At 34.2% G+C, this 20,024-nt stretch overlaps 2 protein-coding genes across 3 annotated transcripts in view; one reads left to right on the top strand and one right to left on the bottom strand.

The window, feature by feature from the left end:
- Window positions 1-421, top strand: part of LOC147073335 (synaptic vesicle glycoprotein 2B-like) — a 42,152-nt gene extending 41,731 nt beyond the window's left edge. For both annotated transcript variants that reach the window (XM_085945229.1, XM_085945230.1), the window contains exon 11: window positions 202-421. In XM_085945229.1, the coding sequence (XP_085801355.1) occupies window positions 202-269 (68 nt within the window). In that variant the 3' untranslated portion in view covers window positions 270-421. The remainder of the gene's footprint in view (window positions 1-201) is intronic.
- A 2,462-nt stretch (window positions 422-2,883) lies between these two features.
- Window positions 2,884-20,024, bottom strand: part of LOC147073334 (synaptic vesicle glycoprotein 2B-like) — a 35,832-nt gene continuing 18,691 nt past the window's right edge. Inside the window, exons 4-9 of the mRNA XM_085945228.1 lie at window positions 17,907-18,273; window positions 16,410-16,567; window positions 15,661-15,805; window positions 8,233-8,528; window positions 3,817-3,944; window positions 2,884-3,032 (exon numbers count right to left, since the gene is read on the bottom strand). Of these exons, the coding sequence (XP_085801354.1) occupies window positions 2,935-3,032; window positions 3,817-3,944; window positions 8,233-8,528; window positions 15,661-15,805; window positions 16,410-16,567; window positions 17,907-18,273 (1,192 nt within the window). The 3' untranslated portion in view covers window positions 2,884-2,934. The remainder of the gene's footprint in view (window positions 3,033-3,816; window positions 3,945-8,232; window positions 8,529-15,660; window positions 15,806-16,409; window positions 16,568-17,906; window positions 18,274-20,024) is intronic.

The following is a 20,024-nucleotide window of genomic DNA, read 5'->3' as shown; positions in this document are numbered from 1 at the left end:
CTTAATCGAGAGTATCACGGGACCCATCAATTGGTGATGTATGACAACCTAACCTAACCTAACGTATAATCCAGTATATCAGCTATTTTCAAATTTAATTAAAAATGTCAGAAAAGTCAATATTTTTTAACGCTAACTTCACTGGTATATTATGGTCAACATCAAAGTGTGGTCTTAATTCAATAATATGTTTTGTTACAGTTTGCCTGATATGCAGTATATTTTTACCAAGCAGCAAGGTAAAATCTTCAAAAGTAACACCATTATAGTTCGATAATAAAACTAATGACGTAGAAACGACAACAATGCGTTAAAGTTACTATACTAGACTGCAAAAACTATTTTATAAGTATTTTTTTATAAATTTCATTTTTATTTTTAGTACGTACTTATTGTTAAATTCTAAAATATGATATTTTGATATAGGTAGTAATAAGAGTATATATATTTAAATATTTTAGTATTATTAATTATAACTCACTGTACACTAGCAAATGTATTGTTATTTATTTATTAAAATATACGTTACAGATAATTTTAAGCAAAATCAGAAAATATTAGTTTTATTTTCTTTTAATAACATAACCTACTATTCTGGAACCTTCTTACTTAAGCTTCAAATACACTCTATGACGATTGGTCATATATATGTCGAAAAACCCGTTTCTTATGTTGGCGTCCTGTGTCACAGGGTGTCACAGAGTGTAAATACGATGTCATAGCTCTCATACAATATGTATGTATAATATGTCGGAATGGCATAGATTTGATCATAGACACTAAAACGCTCTTAGCATATATGTGCCCGATCGTCATATAGTCTATTTGCACCCTTACTTAGGGTATTGTGCTTTACTTATTGAGCCACCTAGGCGATGTTTATGGCCTATCCCCTTTATATCTTATGCTTATCTGTAGTTTAGCATGGTTCGGTTGAATGTAACCTGGCTTCGGCGGCTTCGCGACCGACCGAGCCCAGGTTGGAGGTCTGAATGATTGGGTCTCTAGTTCTAGTAAGTTATGATGAGTGTTTCCAACTGAACAAACAACACGAGGGCGTCCGTCGATTCGGGCCATGCCACGCTGTTCATACTCTTCTCGGCTTGATGACTGCTTTCATTAGTGTTTTCTGGAACCTTCACATTTGGGTTGCGATTTTATAGTGCTGTATGCAGTGCTGAAGACTACTAGTGGAGGTTGGGGAATAGACATATACATTAAAACAGCGTTGCCATGCGTACTGCAACTTCAGTAGAGCTGATAATATTTTGGTCAGAATAAGAAGAAAATAAGACTTTTTTTTATCAAATCTACTGATATTTTATATTGAATAAAAAGTCACATTTTTATGTTTTTAAGATAATATATCGTTAGTGCGATTATAAATAAATAATATTTATCCAACTTTCATTAAGTAAAATCACACGAAAAATCTATTGAATCCTCATTTGGAAATATTGGTTAAAAGCTTTGTAAAAAATTTGGTAAAATTTGGATTGAACTATTTGGAGGCCGATTTTTTAATTTCCTGACGAATCGATTGCGTCATTTTCAACAGAAAAATTTCCGCTACCAATGTACTTCTCAAGCCGAAAAGTGCTGACCGCAATATTATTTTATTCTAGTCGTAAGTATTTTCTAGGGAATACCTACATACATAGTTATTTAAAACAATCTACTAATATTTTAAATTATTGCAAATTATAGTAACATTTCGACATAAAGTAGAACTAACGGTCTCAGTCGATATCAAACCTTTCAATCAAGAAGTTCACAAATAATCTCTCAATTGAATAGTCGTTCCTCGCATACATACCGATAGATATAACCACCGAAATAATATAGCCATACTATCATGTAATAATTAAAAAAAGACATAAAACAATAAACAACCTTAAAAACAGTTATGTGTTTATTTATTAAATATGTATCCATATAAAAAAATGGACTTAGTAGTTGGACGTAATACCAAATTAAAATGTAAATAAAATAACTTACAACTACAACCTCACCTTTCTCATTCAAATAAAATATAACTTATCGTATTTATAGTTGTGCAATTATTAAAAAAAATAAAGTCACCTATAAGTAAGGGCTTCGTCATTAGTGAAATTAAAATCTTCCGTACCCTCTTCATGCCCAAACACTTTCCATTTTAAGCCTAGCCACGAACACCTGACTTTCAGCTATGGTTACATGTAAATTGTACGTATTACATTTCATCGTAGCACAGTTCGCCGTGAGCTTTCTTATCGGAAAGAGCTGATGACCTTATACTATACGGTCATCTCTAGCACCAAGATGCAAAAAAATACGCGTGGATCATTGCAGACAATAATGTTCCTTCTAGAATGATAACTTAACCTAACAAATAATCCAGTGTATCGGCTATTTAAAAAAATTGTTTACCGCTGGCTTCCTATAAACCGAGAAGAATCGTGTTTTATTTAGACATGATTTTATCTCAGTACTATACGACCCAAAGAGGTTGGATGGTTCTGTCACATGGATGGATATACAACCATTTATTATTTCCGATACAACATTTCACAGTGAAGTGTGATACGGTGAACTGCATACGTATAAATTTCCGGACACGTTCCAGCTATATCTAACCACTGGTGGGATGTTTACTTACGGCTCGATACGACTGATCTAATAATCTATATTACTAAGACTTTTCTCCTTTTATGTCGGCTGCGCCGCGCTGTTCCATCTTTTACACCATCGTCGTAAGTAATACTCCATTCATTTGATTAATTCGTGATTTTTTATTCCTGGGAATTCCGGAAGAATGTTATTCCGGAACCGAGGACCCTCCTTTTGAGCGTGCCTGAAGAATAGGTACTCTGCAAAACAGCTGAGTAAAAAATAACTCATTGATAATTTGATAAGATTATTTAATTGGTACCTAATTCTAGCATTTTTGGTTATCTACGTAATTGAGTATGGTCTATATATTGGAGTTTGAGGTATTGATTTCTTTGGTGTTGGTTTGTTGACCGGCAATGCAAAACATACTACAAAGGATGCTGAAACAAACAAAAATACAAGTACAATTAGTTAAGCTAAGAAATATTTGAAGAACGCTTGAAAGTTTTGTATATTTACACTAAAAATAATTGGTAAAAAAATTATCAGAAAAAAATATGATTTTGGCCGCCATTTTAGTCATTCATGGGTTTTCAATTTAAAATAAATCGTGTACTTATGTCCTTTAATACATTATCTTTAGTAAAAGAAATAAAATTGGCAGCTCAAAACATTAAAACAGGACTCATAATTTGTTTAAAAGGGGAAAATACCAAACAATGAATTAGAGCACTCATTACTTTCTTCAGGAACTCAGGAACAGACAAACCGGTTTGAGGTACTCTTCTGGCATCTGCAGCACGTGGCTGAACCAGGCTGCTTGGTTCATTATCTTATCTCATCGTTACTCCTAAAGCCATATCACACACAGTATCCGTCGCAAACAACTATTCCCAAACCTCAGTATAATATGGTTGGCTTGAGCCTTCGTAAGGTGCCTTGATTGCTACCATAAAGCAGCACTGTCAGAATGCAAACGTCGAATACGCGGCATTTGGTTTTGACCGAGTAAAACCGTCCCGAGTTGAAAGGCCACAAATTCTCTTAATTTAAAAGCAAACGCATCGTTTGCAAATGTCTTTTACAAACTGCATCAGATATTATGTAGTCCACAATGAATGACTGCATAATATCTGATGCCATCGCATCAACAAGTGGTTATGTCTACGCTAGATATATCGACATATTATACTATATTTTAAAATTGTTTAATTCATTACTTACCGAACAATAATGCAGCAAATGAGAAAAAAGTGGCTGGACAAACACTTTCAATTAAAATGCCAATAGCATTTGTCCCAGCCACTGACCCGACTCTTCCCACCATCAGAGTCAAACAGACGGCCATAGCTCTAAAATTTTTTTTAAAAACATCAAATTGAGCGTTCTGCTTTTCCAAACACCATAATCATCGTCAGCGCGTGATAATCCGGTATATGACCTGGCTTCCTACCACTCATCAAGATTTCTATATCTAAGTCACACAGGGATGATGAAGCTGATAAATACGCTAAACAAGCCACAACAGATAAAAGACGATCAACTTACAACACACTTTCCCCTGCCTAGGTTACGCAAAAAAAAAACTAAACGAAGACATGATAGAGCTATGGAACAACAGATGCATAACATCCGCCACAGGATCAATAACGCGGAAATTTATTCCAAACATCATGTCTACCATTACTATTGCCAGGAACACAAAAACACAGATGCCAACATCATGGCCCCCACAAGGGGGGCTTACAGAGCTCTAGCCTGTCACACAGCGCGTCACACTGCCTTTACCCTTAGCGATAGGTAGGGGGGCAGGCCAAACATCCTAGCCTGGGGGCCCGCTTCAGGATGTGGGGGCAATGACCAACATACAACGGAGCACTGAGAGCCTAAATAAAAAGATTTAAATTGAAGGACGAAACTGTGTGGCATGTCATCAACGACTGCCAAATACTAATAAAGGAGCGATGTACTCTCAGAACTCTGTGTAGACAACATAATCATGAAATTGACCACCAAACATTTTACGAAATATTAACAACAAAACAGCACAAGATCAGTCCACAAAATATTTAGGTAATTCTAGTCATCATAGAAAATTGAAGACGTACCTAAATGGAGGAATATACTGTACGAAAACATCTTCTTGGCTACGCTACCAGGCGCTGTTGTTTACTAAATGGGAGAAACTTATAATGAAATTGCGGTTAAAAATGGGCGGAGCATGTTAGTTCACAGTTTTAACACGATGCCAAGAAAATATTTTCGTACAGTAATTAACTGCACACTTCACCTAAAAACTGTTATCGAGAAATCTAGTTCCGTTTATTACCTAGTAAGTTAGTATTAAACCGGAAGTTGGTTGCAAAGTCGGTCAACTTCATCAGCCGCCAGTCTTTGACCAATTTTAAAAGACGGCATTTTTAATTATTTTAATGGTTTATTTTATTTCGCTATTCATATTTTTTAATTATTTACTAGCATGTTTGCAAAAAAGAAAATATTATTCAATTTCACGTACAAAATGTGCTGGATGATTTTTATTATTATTATTACAACGATTTTATTAGGTCGTATTCTTGTTTGTCCGGTGGTTGTTTGTCCAGTACAAATCTTGCAATCGATTTATAACTAACTTTTCGACTAGCTAGACATTTGAAACTTTTAGAATGTATTAGAAGACGATGGCAATGCATTCTTTTAATACTTTTAGACATCTTTAAACAGAATTGAATTCATTTTCAGTAAATTCTGTTTTGTATGGAAAAATATTTCAAAAAAATCCGTAAAAAGTAAAAGACTATTATTAGTTGCTAAGAGGGTGGTCCTAGCAACTAAATTATTAATATATACGTGCGTTACTATGGAAATCAAAATGAAATGTCAAAATGACATTTTAGTATTCTATATTAATTGTTTGTTTGTTTTTTATTTACTTCATATCAAATACAAGTTTGAGCATATTGAGCAATTCAGCAGAAAATTTAAAAACGTTGTATATAAAAAGTTCTTTTTATCTTGAAATTATTTGTGATTTTCTCAAAATAGCGAATTATGGAAGTAACCGACTTAGAAACTATGGGCGTTAATGTATTAACACAATCCAACCCTAGAAATACAATTAGCCAGGAAACCGAAGTCTTTCTCCCAGACCTCATATTGCTTCAGTTAGGTGCAAAGGTAGGAAAAAAACTGCATTTTGTATAATAATTCAACGGGAAAGCACATACTGATCAAAAGCTTCTTAAAAATAACTACATGAATGCATAATTATTGACCAATTGGCGATCTTCAAGAGGGAGTCCCTAAAATTTTTCATGATGAATCAAGCACGCAGAAGGTGAATGAAATATAAGATAGAAAGAATAAAATACATTCTCAAGTGTCAGTTGAATTATTTGTGAATTTTTGTGCTATCTGTTATACATATATATACCGTTACATGTAAGTTGTACATATGCAGTTCATCCTGGGACACTTATTCGTGCGCCACGTGCGCACGTGAAACAAGAGTTCGTATAACATTTTATCAAATGACGAGTTCTTCGTTGAACATTTCACCGTGGAATACATTTGTACGTATCTTACAAAATGCGACGATAGTTTGCAAATAGTACTGTTCCAATTAGATTAACCTTAACCTAACCTAACCTAACCTAGTAACCTCATAAAATTCGCCACATGTTGTAGCATACGTACAAATATACTCTATGGTGAAATGTTCAACGAAGAACTCGTCATTTGATTAAATGTTACACGAACTCATGTTTCACATACTGCGGCGCACGAAGAAGTGTCCTGCGGTGAACTGTTTACGTACAAATTTCCGGATACGATATATACCAACGAATTCTAAAACCTATTATTTATACTTTGAATGACAAACAGCAAAAAAATACATTAGTAGGTTTTCGAAAATAAAATAAAATTAATCTAAAGGACATCATCCTAAAATGCAGAAATATCCAGCGGCGACTTTTTAACGCAAATGACTCGTTTCGTCGAACGATTTTAAAAAGAGACCTCGGAATAATAATTAAATTATTTTAATATGATCGATCATACGTCGGGTTTTACGTCACTAAACGTGTCACTGAAATTATTTTCCTCAATAATAGAGAACGTAATATGGTTTATATATAACACATGTTCCCAACATATGGGTCGCGACCTCAAGCCAATTCTTTTCTGTGGCGTCGCCGGCTAAAACAGTAGATATAAAAATATATTGATTTTGAACCAAATCGCACTCTTATGACAAGGTCCAACCAACAAAATTGACATTTTGAGTTGGTGTTGGGAAAGTATTTCTCTTATCCATAATTGCGACATATTTTATTTTCAAGATTATCCGCCGCCAATTGACGCATTGACGGAGATGCTAATTTTACAAGGTTCCAAATGCATCGGTTTATTTTAAAAGTTGGTGTTGCACATCCAGTACACATACATTAGAACAGTTATCAATATTCAACTGCCGCTTTATATGCGTCTGAAGTTAAAATTATATTTAATTACATTATACTGAAAAATCTATTTTCGGTGAGTATTTTTTATCCTATTAAAAAGGCTTTTTACAATATATCGAGGTCACGGGTCACTTGTTTTTAGGGATTGCAATACTAATATTTCAAAACCAGTTTTCAATTATTTACCAATACCGAAATACCGGTTTCAAAAATTAAATATACCGGTATTTTCGGTATTAAGAAAGCATACATGTTTATGTTTTTCGAAAATGAATTTAATGTTTCTTTGTCATTACATACTAAGTATTATATTATTGTGTATTAAATATAATATATAAGTTTTATGCTGCCAACACACAAATATATAAACTGAAACCAAAAAGGTAAAATAATATTAAAACGAAATCACTCAAATATACTTATAGAATTGTCATGATGAATTTATAATATTTCGAAAAAGAAAACATTCGTGGCAAATATGTTTAATTATTTTATAATTATTGATCCAACAAACGTTGAATTTGAAAGACATTTTTCTGTACCCGGACTTATAGTACTTATTAATTGTAAAAATTAGCAGTTCAAAAATATTATGATCTATTGTTGTTTTAATTTAATAAAACGCATTTTTTTGTAGTACTTATTCCACTTTTAATCAATAAATTAGCACCGGTTTCGTCCGCCTCAGAGGGACATTTTCAAATTCATTTTAAAATGTCCCTCTGAGGCGGACGAAACCGGTACTAGTTTATTGATTAAACGTGGAATAAGTACTACAAAAAAATGCGTTTTATTAAATTAAAACAACAATACAATGCAGTTCCACCATGAATTGACAGTTTAAAAAAATAAAAGAAATTATGATCTATGCCTACATATGTACAAAGGTCAACATAATAAATGTAGGTAGGTACTTTAGGTTGCTATAAAATAGTGTTTTAAATAGATTTTAATAGTCATATTTATTGATAGGTACTTAATTTTTTCTGTAATATATTTTGACGAATACCAGTATTAATACCGGTATTCAATAATTAATTCCGAAATACCGGTATTGATATATTCATTCAGTATTGCAATCCCTACTTGGCTTGTATAAAATGGGGTCACGACTGGAAAAGGGTTGGGAACGTGTGGTCTATAATATAAAAGGTGTGTATACATTGATCATTACCTGTAGTTAGTTGGGAACACTTCCACGGTGTAAGCATTCGTAAGACCAATGCAAGTTCCACAGACTTGCAAGAATGAAAAGGCCACAATGGAGCCGATGGTGCTGGTAATCCAGTGGAGTGAGAATGAACTCATGGCTGATAAGACGTAGATGATCATCAAAAGGTTTCTTTTTCCAAAGAAACCCAGCGTAAATGCGAACGAAACTGTTATCGCAGACACCACTGTCGATAGAAGTATTGAAAGGGTGAATGTCCCAGTCACCAAAGTATCGTCACACTCCACTTCAGTTTGGTTCTGAAAAAATAGCGATATGTTATTGTCATTACTCAACTATGTAGGCATGGAACTGTCATTTCAAAAGGATTTTAATCGAGATTTGTAGCGATCAGCCTTTTCTACATTCGGGCAGATAAACGCATCGCACTTCTTGTATAGCCTGCGCATTGCCTGCCAGTCAAACCGGTTCCAAAATGACAATTTTTCGAGATTGAAAGTGCTAGCGCCGGTGAATTTCCTTTCAACATCACGTCAGTGTTGCCAACGCAATGATTTCGCGAAAAAAATCTGTAATATAGTATTCTATAATTTTACGCCAAAAAACACCATAATTTTGAATCATTATCATATGCGTCAATTATATTGAGCTACTTTACGAGCTGTTTGTTGGCGACACACAAAACTTTCCATTCGCTGAGAAGCCAACAAGCTAGTGACTATTTTGACAGAACGTAGTTCGTTTTTTTACCGTGAGGTCTCTACTGCGCTGACCCAGTAGGCCCACACGCCGGCGTGTAGCGTGTAAAGTTGACCGGCTTTCAACTTTTCTCGGTAGATTGTTTACAATCTGCTTGTTAGCTTGTTCGATGATGACACTGGGCGACTTTACAGGCAGATTGTAAATTCGCCAACAAGCAGCTCGTAAAGTAGCTCAATGTCATTGACGCATAACGAACGAAAAAATACCCGAATATAGACATGTATATCGACTCAATTATAACAATTACTTACTCACTGCAATATCAAACAAAATAATAATCATTATTGACAGTTCAGACGGTTAACTTATTGTAACAATTAAATAATATGATAAACTTTACTATCGATAGCCGCCGATAGCAGCCTTGTGTATAGAATAGATGCGCTGGTATCTGTATTGAAATACAAGTTTCGATACTTTTTTGATGGCCCTAGTCGTGACTCGGAAAATTTTGGGAACCGGCGCTCTAAATTATTTTTAAAATCACAAGGACACCGTAAAGTAAATTTTATGCATTTATGTTTCGTGATAAATATAAATGAATAACCGTCATGTTTCTCGCATTAAAAATAATGCAATAGAAAATAAAACAAAAGATAAAAGTATATTATGTACTGATTTTATTTATGAGTATTTTTTATCAAAGCAAATACGAATAGTGGCTGTTTGATAAATAATGAACTTAATTGTATGTTCATTACCATAAATTATCCTACTTAGTAAGTATTCATAAAATTAAGTCAAACAATTTAACACAACAAAATGTGTTATTGTATATTTTTATGACAAAGGCGTACATGATTGAGGAGCTGAGGAGGTAAATAGACTTCAAAGCTATATATCTCGCATAATGAGAGCATGCGCACACAGAAAAATGGTTTGGGTGCAGTACTGCCAACCGTCATTCACAAAAATTCTAGATTCTCCCAAAATTCTTAAAAAGTGTTTTAGAAACTCGCATTTCAAATAAAATATGTCATAATTAATAACAATGTTTTCACACGAACAAAGGTCGAAGTAGAATTTCTTATTTTACAACTAATAAAAATAATTCATCAAAGTAAAAATTAATACAGGTAAGAAATTTAATCATCATTATGTAACATTTATATTAATACTAGCTGACCCGGCGAACTTCTTACCGCCTCAGAATCAAGAAATCTTCTGTTAACTTATTAGCTGAATTAAATTCAGTTTTTATAAAGTTAAAATTAATACTTAAAATGAATTAAGTTCAATAAATGTGCAAAAGTCAAATCAAAATGAAAAGTATTTTAATTACATTGAAATGGATGTAATTCACGTGGCAGCAAGGTATTTGCTTTATTGAAGCGAATCGAAATGATTCGCGTAGCATTGTTGCACTACTTTCTGTTAAACTATTTGCTGGATGGGTTGCACTCGGGTCGATTCCCTTCATTGAAGCACATTGTGATATACGATATTTTTCATTTTGTTGTCAGGTGCGAGAACGAATAAAGCGGATGGTTTGCCGACACGTGAACATGCTACGTACAATTGACCGTGAGAGAAACATTCATTTTATAGATTCAGGCCACAAACACTCAAGGATTGGCCTTGTGATTTGTTGATCGTCATGGCGAATGCAAGACGAATCGGAAATTGAATTCGTTTAAACTCTAATGGCATATCGGTTGGGCTCATCGGAATTCTCGAAATGAGAACTTCCTCACCTTTGAACATTCCTTTGATTACCGTCGCGTGAATCACATTGCCCATGAGTTTTCTCACCACCAAACAAGTTCCGTTACATAGTTTTGGTTGGTTCAGATTTCGAAGCATGATGACTACCGAGCCAACCTTTAGTTGTAAATTGTGCGGTGGTAAGCCAGGCAGATCCAATGAGTTTAAAAATTCAGTTGGATAGTTGGTTGCTTCATCTTCGTTTGTTACACAGTCGATAGATTTGAAGGAATGCGGTGGACCAACGATTTGATTTTGAATTGTGAAGTTTAAATGATCCACATATTTCTTCTTTGCCGCAAGAATTGCTCGTTCACTCAACCAATTGTGGTTTTTGTGGTTAGCAATGATGTTCGGGAACACTTTGTTGATGAGGTCGTCCTTCGTTGAGACGAAATTGCAAAAATTCAGCGGAAACGAAATCAATCCGTTCAATTCGTCGACAGGAATACGGCAGTTACCGATAGTCAGCAATTGCTTGGATAAATCTTTGGTAGATGAATCGTTTAGCAATTCAACTCGCATGTTTGTCGTCAGCTGAAGTTTCTTCACATAGCGCCACAGAGTCGATGATTTGAGGTAAGCGTTTATTTCATCGGCAGCGGTTGATCTTGGAATGACCGGTAGTGTTTGGTGGAAATCGCCAGATAGTAGAATTATTGCGCCTCCAAATCATCTTGAGTCATTGCGCAGATCTTTCATAGTTCGATTGAGTGCTTCCAATGCGCGTTTGTGCGCCATTGTGCATTCATCCCAGGTGATGATTTTACTTGCTACCAAAACTTTGGCCATTGCTGAGTGTTTCGCAATGTTGCATGTCGGTTTTTCAGTCGTTTGAAGGTTTAAAGGTAACTTCATCGCTGAATGAAGCGTTCGGCATCCTTCTAGCAACGTGGCCGCTATCCCAGAAGAAGCAACTGCTACAGCGATTTCCGATCTCGCACGAACAGTGGCCAAAATCAATGTCATGAGGAATGTCTTCCCAGTTCCACCGGGCGAATCGAGGAAAAATAAGCCACCATTTCCATCATCAATTGCCTTCATTAACTTATCGTACACTTCCTTCTGTTTGAGGTACATTCGTTCGAACTGATTGGTTCAATGCATCTCGATCATATTTACGTCCACGTTCCAATTCTCGATTGAAAGTGTCGTACATTCTACGATGTGGCGTTGGCATTCCTAACTTGACTAACAAACTGCCGCACATAAGGTAACACATGTCTTCGATCAAAAGCAAAGCCTGGTTATATATCTCTTCATTTACCTCGAGATCGGAATTCCCTGAACTGACACGAATTCGATGTAAAATGTCTTCTGACATGTCATTCTTGTACTTGTTCCACAGTTCAGGTTGATTCGATGGGAAGCATGTCGAAATTATGATAGCAAATAATGTGCGTATCTGACTTGGAGATGCAGAAATAATTGCTTCAGCGATTGTCGTTTTCAAGCAAATTGAGCTATTGAAATGAAGCACGAAATGTTGGGAACACTACACTATTGACAGTTAGATATTTCGACTATCATTCTTTCTTTTGTTTGTTTGTTTCTTGTTTATTGTTTCTATCATGTATCAGATATGGCGTCGTATATGGATTTAATTTTTTTGTGATTTTCTTTTATTTTCGAATGCGCGAGGTTCATCGTTCAAATTCATTAATACCAGTCAAAAGCCGTTCCATACAAAATGTATGAGAAAATTAATTTTCTTCATAATTTTTTCCCGTGAATTTTCCGATGTTTTAATAGTTATTCTGCTATTCGGGGCTGAGACAAATTCAACAATGCAAAGATCGTAAAAATCGGTCCAGTCGTTCTCGAGTTATAAATGGTGTAACTAACCAGACTTTCTTTTATATATTTATAGATATTATGTACAAAAGGCCAGCATGTTGAATTAAAAAAAATCTTCTATAATATACTAGCTATATTATGAGAACTTTTTAGTTGTTTACGGCGTAAACAACTAAAAAGTACTCATAATTTAGGTGTTTATGGTGTCGAAAAAGCTATAGTTATGAAAATTATGAAAGCTAGAATGATGCCTATTGAAAAATGCTAAATCAGACAAGAAAAACGGTATGTTGTTTAGGGGGGGTCCAAATTGAAAAAAAAACTTTAAGGGGGGACATGCTCAGCGTAGGTCAAAATGGAGCTTTTATTGCATTTTCAAAGCATGGTCATGGACATTCCTTAAACGTTGTAGATAATAATCTATTTATATAATTTTGAAGCTTTATTATCATTTACATTTATTTTAAACATTTGATGACTGCATAAAGTATTTTTGTTACATAAAATAGTATTCTTTTAAACCTCTCGCTCTAATGTTTTAGAATATAGTCATATTTCAGTACATGCATGTGCAGTGGTGTTAAGATTTTTTACATTTATTAATTTTTAAATGCATTTATAAAACCATCAGTATAATTTATGTCAACATTATTGTAGTGAAATATATACGATAAATTTTTTTATTGATAATCTCTGTGATCCCAAATTTGACGAGCAATTAGGCATTTTATTATTCAAAAAATGGGCAAGATTAATACATTTTAAGATAATTCTAAAGATACTAATTATAAGCTGTGTCTTTGACCATTCAAGTGTGATAAACATCCTACGAATAATGATTGCTTTATAATAATTATTGACCTAAGAATAAGGTAGTGTTTTTTTGAAATACGCCATTTCTTTTGTCATTTCCCTTATTGTATTTTCTTTGAAAATACAATAAAAGCTCCATATTGACCTACGCTGAGCATGTCCGCCATTAAGTTACATGGAGAATAATATCCTTAATTTATTGACTCACAAAATTTCATGATATTTGGAAAATAATATATCCCACACGAAAGCAAATAATAATATGTTTATGTAGTGTATCTATATTAATTTCTTTTTAACAATTATTGTGAAAATAATTATTATGAATTTTTTAATGACAATTATTGGCAACTCACTCGTCTGGACTTTAAGTATTAATATCCATACAGAACAAGGCAATTATTGATTTACACATGTAAATCGAACAATTACATCAAACTAATAACGCTTTTCACACACATATAATTAAATTATAAAGCATGCCACTGACGCAGATGAATCGTAAATCTTGAAGATAAAAATAATGTTATCTGGGGGTGTCGCCATCTTCTTTGTGTCATATAAACAGATAAATCCACGTCGAGTTTTCCGCCATATTTATATCATTTGAACCTTACCCTTGTGATGGAGGTTATAACAAATTCAAGCGGCAATCATAATAAGGTTTATTCGGTTGAATCAGTCGTAATAATATGTATTGCAATTGTTCATTAAGGCTACACCTCAGCTGAGGCATGGGCTAAAAGATCGTGACTAGGCGATGCGCGGATTGTGCAAATGACGCAAAGCCGAACGAAATATAATTTGTCATAAAAATTCAACATGCGTCCTTTTTATGTTATGTTTATTATTATATTCGTAATAATAATAGTATATTCATTGACATGTTTTCTTTTTTAAGTACATACGTAAAGTTTTTTAGTCATCTTTATGCGATTTAAGAATATTGTCATCCGACGCCATGACAAAATAAATCGCTCTCCGAATGGCAACGCGGCCGAAATTTCGTTCCACATACAGTTGAAAATTATTTGCCGTTTCACTTAGAATCATTATTCAAATACTGTCCACATGCTGTCACGGCGACAAATTTATTCTATGGTTTCGTCATTCTGCAGAAAATTTTGAACGATCACCAAATTCATGAGAGATTGCCAAGTCTAATGTATTAGTAATTTAAATTTTTATTCATTATTCATGCTAATTTCAATTAATTTTGAAAGTTTCTACGTGTGCGTAGGTACGTTAAAAATACTTGCGATATTGCATCCATAGATAATATTTTGAACAGGTACCCAACCTGCAGAACATATATAATAGACAACATTCGTATAGAAAATACAACCGCTAAAAACAAAAAACAAGCAATTTTGACATGATTGAGTCGAAAATGTCTACGCATGTAGAAAATGATACAAAACGTTCATTCATATTTATGTATTTGTTTTCTTTGCACTAAGAATACAATTTGCAGATTGTGTTGGTTAGTTTTTAAAATTCAATTAAACCCTGCCTAAACCAAACCATAATAGTTTAGGCACGCTATGGGTCATCAGACAAAAAGTGTATCATTAATTCAACGGAAACAGATAAGTCTTATCTGTTTCCCTTGAATTAATAATACATATTGCAGATTGGGTTGGTTAGTTTTTTAAAATTCGAAGGGGGGACATGCTCGTCGAAGGTCAAAATTGAGTTTTTATTGTATTTTCAAACCATGATCCTGGACACTTAAACCTTACACGTTGTAGATAATCTACTTATATCATTTTTAAGCCTTATTATCCTTTATATTTATTTTAAACATTTGATGACTGCATAAAGTATTTTTGTTACATAAAATAGTATTCTTTTAAACCTCTCGCTCTAATGTTTTAGAATATAGTCATATTTCGGTACATAACTGTGCAGTGGTGTTAAGATTTTTTACGTTTATTAATTTTTAAACGCATTTATGAAACCATTAGTATAATTTATTACGAGATAATTTTTGTAAAATATTCACGATAAAAAATTATATTGATAATCTCTGTGATCCCAAATTTGACAAGAATTAGGCATTTTATTATTCAAAAAATCTTTTATTTAAATTAAAATTTAAAATTATGGTTCGAAATGCTACAGTAAAGTAAATCGCAATTGCTAAATAGTGCATATGGACATCCACAGAGTGAGTGATAGTTGTAATATACAGTTTTTACGAAGAATAATAGTTATCCATTCGCATAACTTATTAGTTTCAAAAATGTATCCATCATATGCGGATCCAAGAAAGATTATCATGTAGAATAGCCCAATTCCGGGTAGAAAACCATTAAATTGAATATTAAATTTATTGTTTTCAAATTTACTTACCATAATATTCTGTACATTGCCTGATGTATGGGATCCATCTTGCAGAACTGAACACATATTTGTGAAGTCAAAGCTTGACTCGGTGTTTGGGGAGTCCAACATTTTGTTTAATATTGCTGGATACCAAATGTAAAGTCCATTTGTCCTGAAATCGTTTTTTGAAATGATAAGTACACTATATGGGTTTGGGTCGAAATCCCGAAGGCCGGAATCCCGAAGGCCGAAATCTCGAATGCTGAAATCCCGAAAGCCGAAATCCCGAAGGCCGAAATCCCGAATGACCGGAATCCCGAAGGCTGAAATTCCGAAAAATAAAAAAATACAAACAGTAATAATTGCGCAATCTTAACACTTATCTTGAATTGCGCAAATTGTACAAGAGAGCCAATTTTAAATGTAAAATTTGCGCAATTCACGATAAGTGTTACGATTGCGCAATTATTACTGTTTGTATTTTTTTTATTTTTCGGGATTTCGGCATTCGGGATTTCGGCCTTCGGGATTTCGTCCGGCACCCACACTATATAAGCTCAGGGTTTAAATTCAGATCAAATTCAAAATTATAAATGATTTCAAAATACTTCAGAAACTTTTTTTTAAACTCTTATCCGAATTATTAATGATACAACTGACTAAACTTAAAAAAATCGTTAGGAAAAGTTTGGTGCTTGAAAAGAGAGGTGCTTGCTCATACATCCGTTTAATCATCAGCTTTTCATTTTTCGTAATGTGGACAAGGTAAAACTTACGTAGCAAAATTGGCGAATTGTAGGAAACATAAAATGGCAGTGAACATCAAATAGCGTCCCCTAAAGAGTGGGGCAGTCTGGTTCCATAAGCTGGATAAAATTGATTGTTTCAATTCATTTCCTTTGTAAACACTCTCTTCGTTTTTCAATTTCAACACCTGAAAACATTAGAATTTTATTAAAAATATAAATGATGATATTGCGCAGTGTCGCATTAAGACATGACATTTGTGGACTACATCGCCAGATGTTTGCTATGGAGAGTATGGACGCTAAACTAGGAGATGTCACGAAGAGTTAATGCTTTCAAAATGTGGTTGTATAGGCACATCCTCGAAATTCATTGGACTGAAGGGGTAACAAAATTTAATTTCAATATTGACGAATCGAATGGGAAAGAACCGTGAAGTTATACGTAGTCAAGTACGCATCAAATGTGAATGCCACCTCCCCCCCCCCCCCAAATAAAAAAATCTATTGAAAATTATGACAGAAGTCAAAGAAAACTTGAAACAATTATTTTATTGTCATCCCAATAAGTATGTAACAAAAATTATGACATGTTTTACTGTAAAACTGTACTATGGAGCTCGAAAGCACAATGTTGTTAAAAATATTTATAGATGAATGGCTGCCCTAGTGGTCGAGTACGTAATGCATTGGGCTGTTATCCGGATGCTCCGGGTTCGATACCCCGTGAGATCCCAATTTGTTCATGGTATTTTATTTTGTTTTACATTATTTTTCCAAAGCCTGAGTGTTTATGTGATCGTTTGCTTATACTACTGCACCACTGTTTCACTACACTACTGTCATTGGGCCTCATAGCCTGTCGCATGTTGTAGTATTAAAAATAATATAATATGTAGGTATGTATATTAAATGTACATTGTTGTAATAATATAATATACGAGTTTATTTTTAGTATATCAAGCGATTTTTTTCATATTTTTTCACATCCATAACACCGTTTGGCGCGCCCCTATGCGTAGTATCAACACGAGAAAACTATAGTACCTCGGTCACATTATGAGAGGACAAAAGTACAGAATTTCCCCACTTTTAATTCAAGGAAAGATCAATGGTCAGTGACGCCCATAGACAAAATGAAGCCCCTGGGCAGTGCCAACATGCCGCCACATTTTTTTATACTTACAGTACTTTTTATCATCCTTTCATGACTCCAATATCTAATAAATGTGTTGCATGGAATATGGATACATTACTAACAATATCACTAATTAATCTAATTTAAATGCCATTTCTGCTTCAATAGAAAATATTGCAAATCCACTGTCGTTATCGTTAATCGGCAAACCGTTATCGCAAACTGTTCCGGGTAGTAGATGATATAGCAAAAATTCCCTCGATGGTAACCCCGACCTCCGTTAGGTGATGGCACGGTAAAACGAAGACAATAAAATAATATTTTTTTTGTGTGATTACTGGCAACGTTTAAGAAGTAATAAATCAAAATTAAATGAATATTTAACTAACCGGGAAATCTTCAGCTTGTTTTCCAGTGTTCACGGAATAAATATACTGCAAGACTTCCAGCGCCCTTTCTGGCTCTCCACTGCTCAAGAGATACTTGGGACTCTCTGGATATTTACTGATAATGATGGCACACAGAACATTTGGCATGGCAAAAAGACAGACCAACAGTCGCCATGGTCTGTAGTGGAAACCCAAGAAGCCCATGTGGTATTTGAACTCAGTCGGAAGCACTCCCCAAGCTATCAATGGGACGACGGCTGTTCCCAGAGCAACTGAAGCATTTCCAAGTGTCAGCATTTTGTCTCGATGCTTGACTGGATTGAGTTCACCAAGATACGCATATCCCAACGCAGACGGACCTGCAATACTAAAAGAAATACAATTGAATTATTATTGTAGTATCTTGAATGAAAGAATAGTAAGTTCATTAAATTATTAACAAGTGCAAGTACGTCACAATTAAAATTTGGAGACATCCTGACACCGTTTAGTAATTAAAGTATTTAAATACTTTGATATAAAATAATAAAAATGCTTTAAAATTAATTGTACAATCTAATACAATGGTACAACCTGACATTGAAATTGCGCAGTTTGCGATTTCTTCTACTGCGCACGAATTACATGGGATGAATTTAACTATTGTTACCGTAATTATTGCCGACTGCTCTATTGAATCGTTTTCTCTCGCTCGGCGTCGCTCTAACTACGTCATATTTTCTGTCAAAACTATCGAACTTCAGACTTAGTTGTAGGTTTATTGTTAATTTAGTCGTAATTAAGTAGGGTGCACATAGCTTAGTTGGTAAAAGCATATGGGCACGAATCTCATATTTTTTTTCAAAAATATTTTCTGTAGTCGTTATAATATATTTCCCTGAAAAGTTTTCAAAATTTAGTTTGTATGTTCAATCAAAAGAATATTACATTCTTAAATCTTGTGAATTATTCGTTGAACATAAAAAATAGTTTCTTAAAAAAATTTATTATAGAAAAACCACGATTTTAAAATACCCCAGACACCATGGTCTCCACAAGGGGGGGGGGCTGACAGGGCTGTAGCCTGGAGGCCTGGGCTCAGGAGGGGCCCGGCGAGGCGAGTCAACCAGATAAGTGAGATAAACGCACATCACAAATTTGCTTCACTAGTAAAAAAAAAGCGCTATTTTCCTTCAATAATATTACTATTTAAAATTACGTGGTTGTACGATACAATTTGTAAGTATGTGTCAGTACTCGACATCTCCATAATTCAAATGGATGTATTAAAAATATACTTACAATAAACACTAAATACCTATACCTACACATTAATTTTACCGCGTACACCGGGAAAACGCTACTGTAGAGCGTCACACTGCCTGTATCCTTAGCGATAGGTAGGAGAGCCCGCCAAAGATCGCAGCCCGGGGGCCCGCTTCACGATGTGGGGCCCATGCCAGACACATACATGTTGAACCAAATGGAACTCGAACTAAAAGTCTTTCATTTTCTGGGTAAAGCTTTCGCCTCTAAGCCATCGATCCATCCATAATTTATGTATGCGAATTATTCCTTATAACCGATTTTGACCGTATACACGGGTTTTTTGTGACTATTCCGGTATTGATGGCAACGATGTTCAAATATAAGCAGAAAAATATGCAATACTAATAATATATGTGCATATTAATAGTACAAAGAAGGCTGAACTTATTTCGAATAGTTTTAACGTTGTTTAGTCGTAACAAAAAAAAATAAGAAACCTGTTACATATACTTAAAAAAATATATCAGTATTCTCTCAAACATTATTTTTGCAATCAAATTCATAAAATTTATATTATTATTCAATATTTACCGGATGACTATAGAATAGGTAAAAGGTTATCAAAAATATTTTCTTATTTTTTTAATAACACCCAATGTTCCGATGCTCTGAAAATAATATACCATACATGAATACTTATTATATTTTAGTACACATAATGCATAACAATAATAATTGTTCGTCTCTCATCGGCTTGAAAATCAACACGAAGAAAACCATCATTTTGCACCTCTCGACAGTGACGTTCCGTGGACCTAAGCAGTCATGCGTTCTTTAGCGGCTGTACATCATAGAGGGTGGCAAATTAAG

Source organism: Rhyacophila brunnea, unplaced genomic scaffold, assembly GCF_057557595.1.
Source record: "Rhyacophila brunnea isolate RB1 unplaced genomic scaffold, BYU_Rbru_1.0 scaffold_18, whole genome shotgun sequence".
Taxonomy (NCBI): Eukaryota; Metazoa; Arthropoda; class Insecta; order Trichoptera; family Rhyacophilidae; genus Rhyacophila; species Rhyacophila brunnea.
Note: the sequence above shows the minus strand (reverse complement) of the source record. Positions and strands in the feature narration are given on the sequence as shown.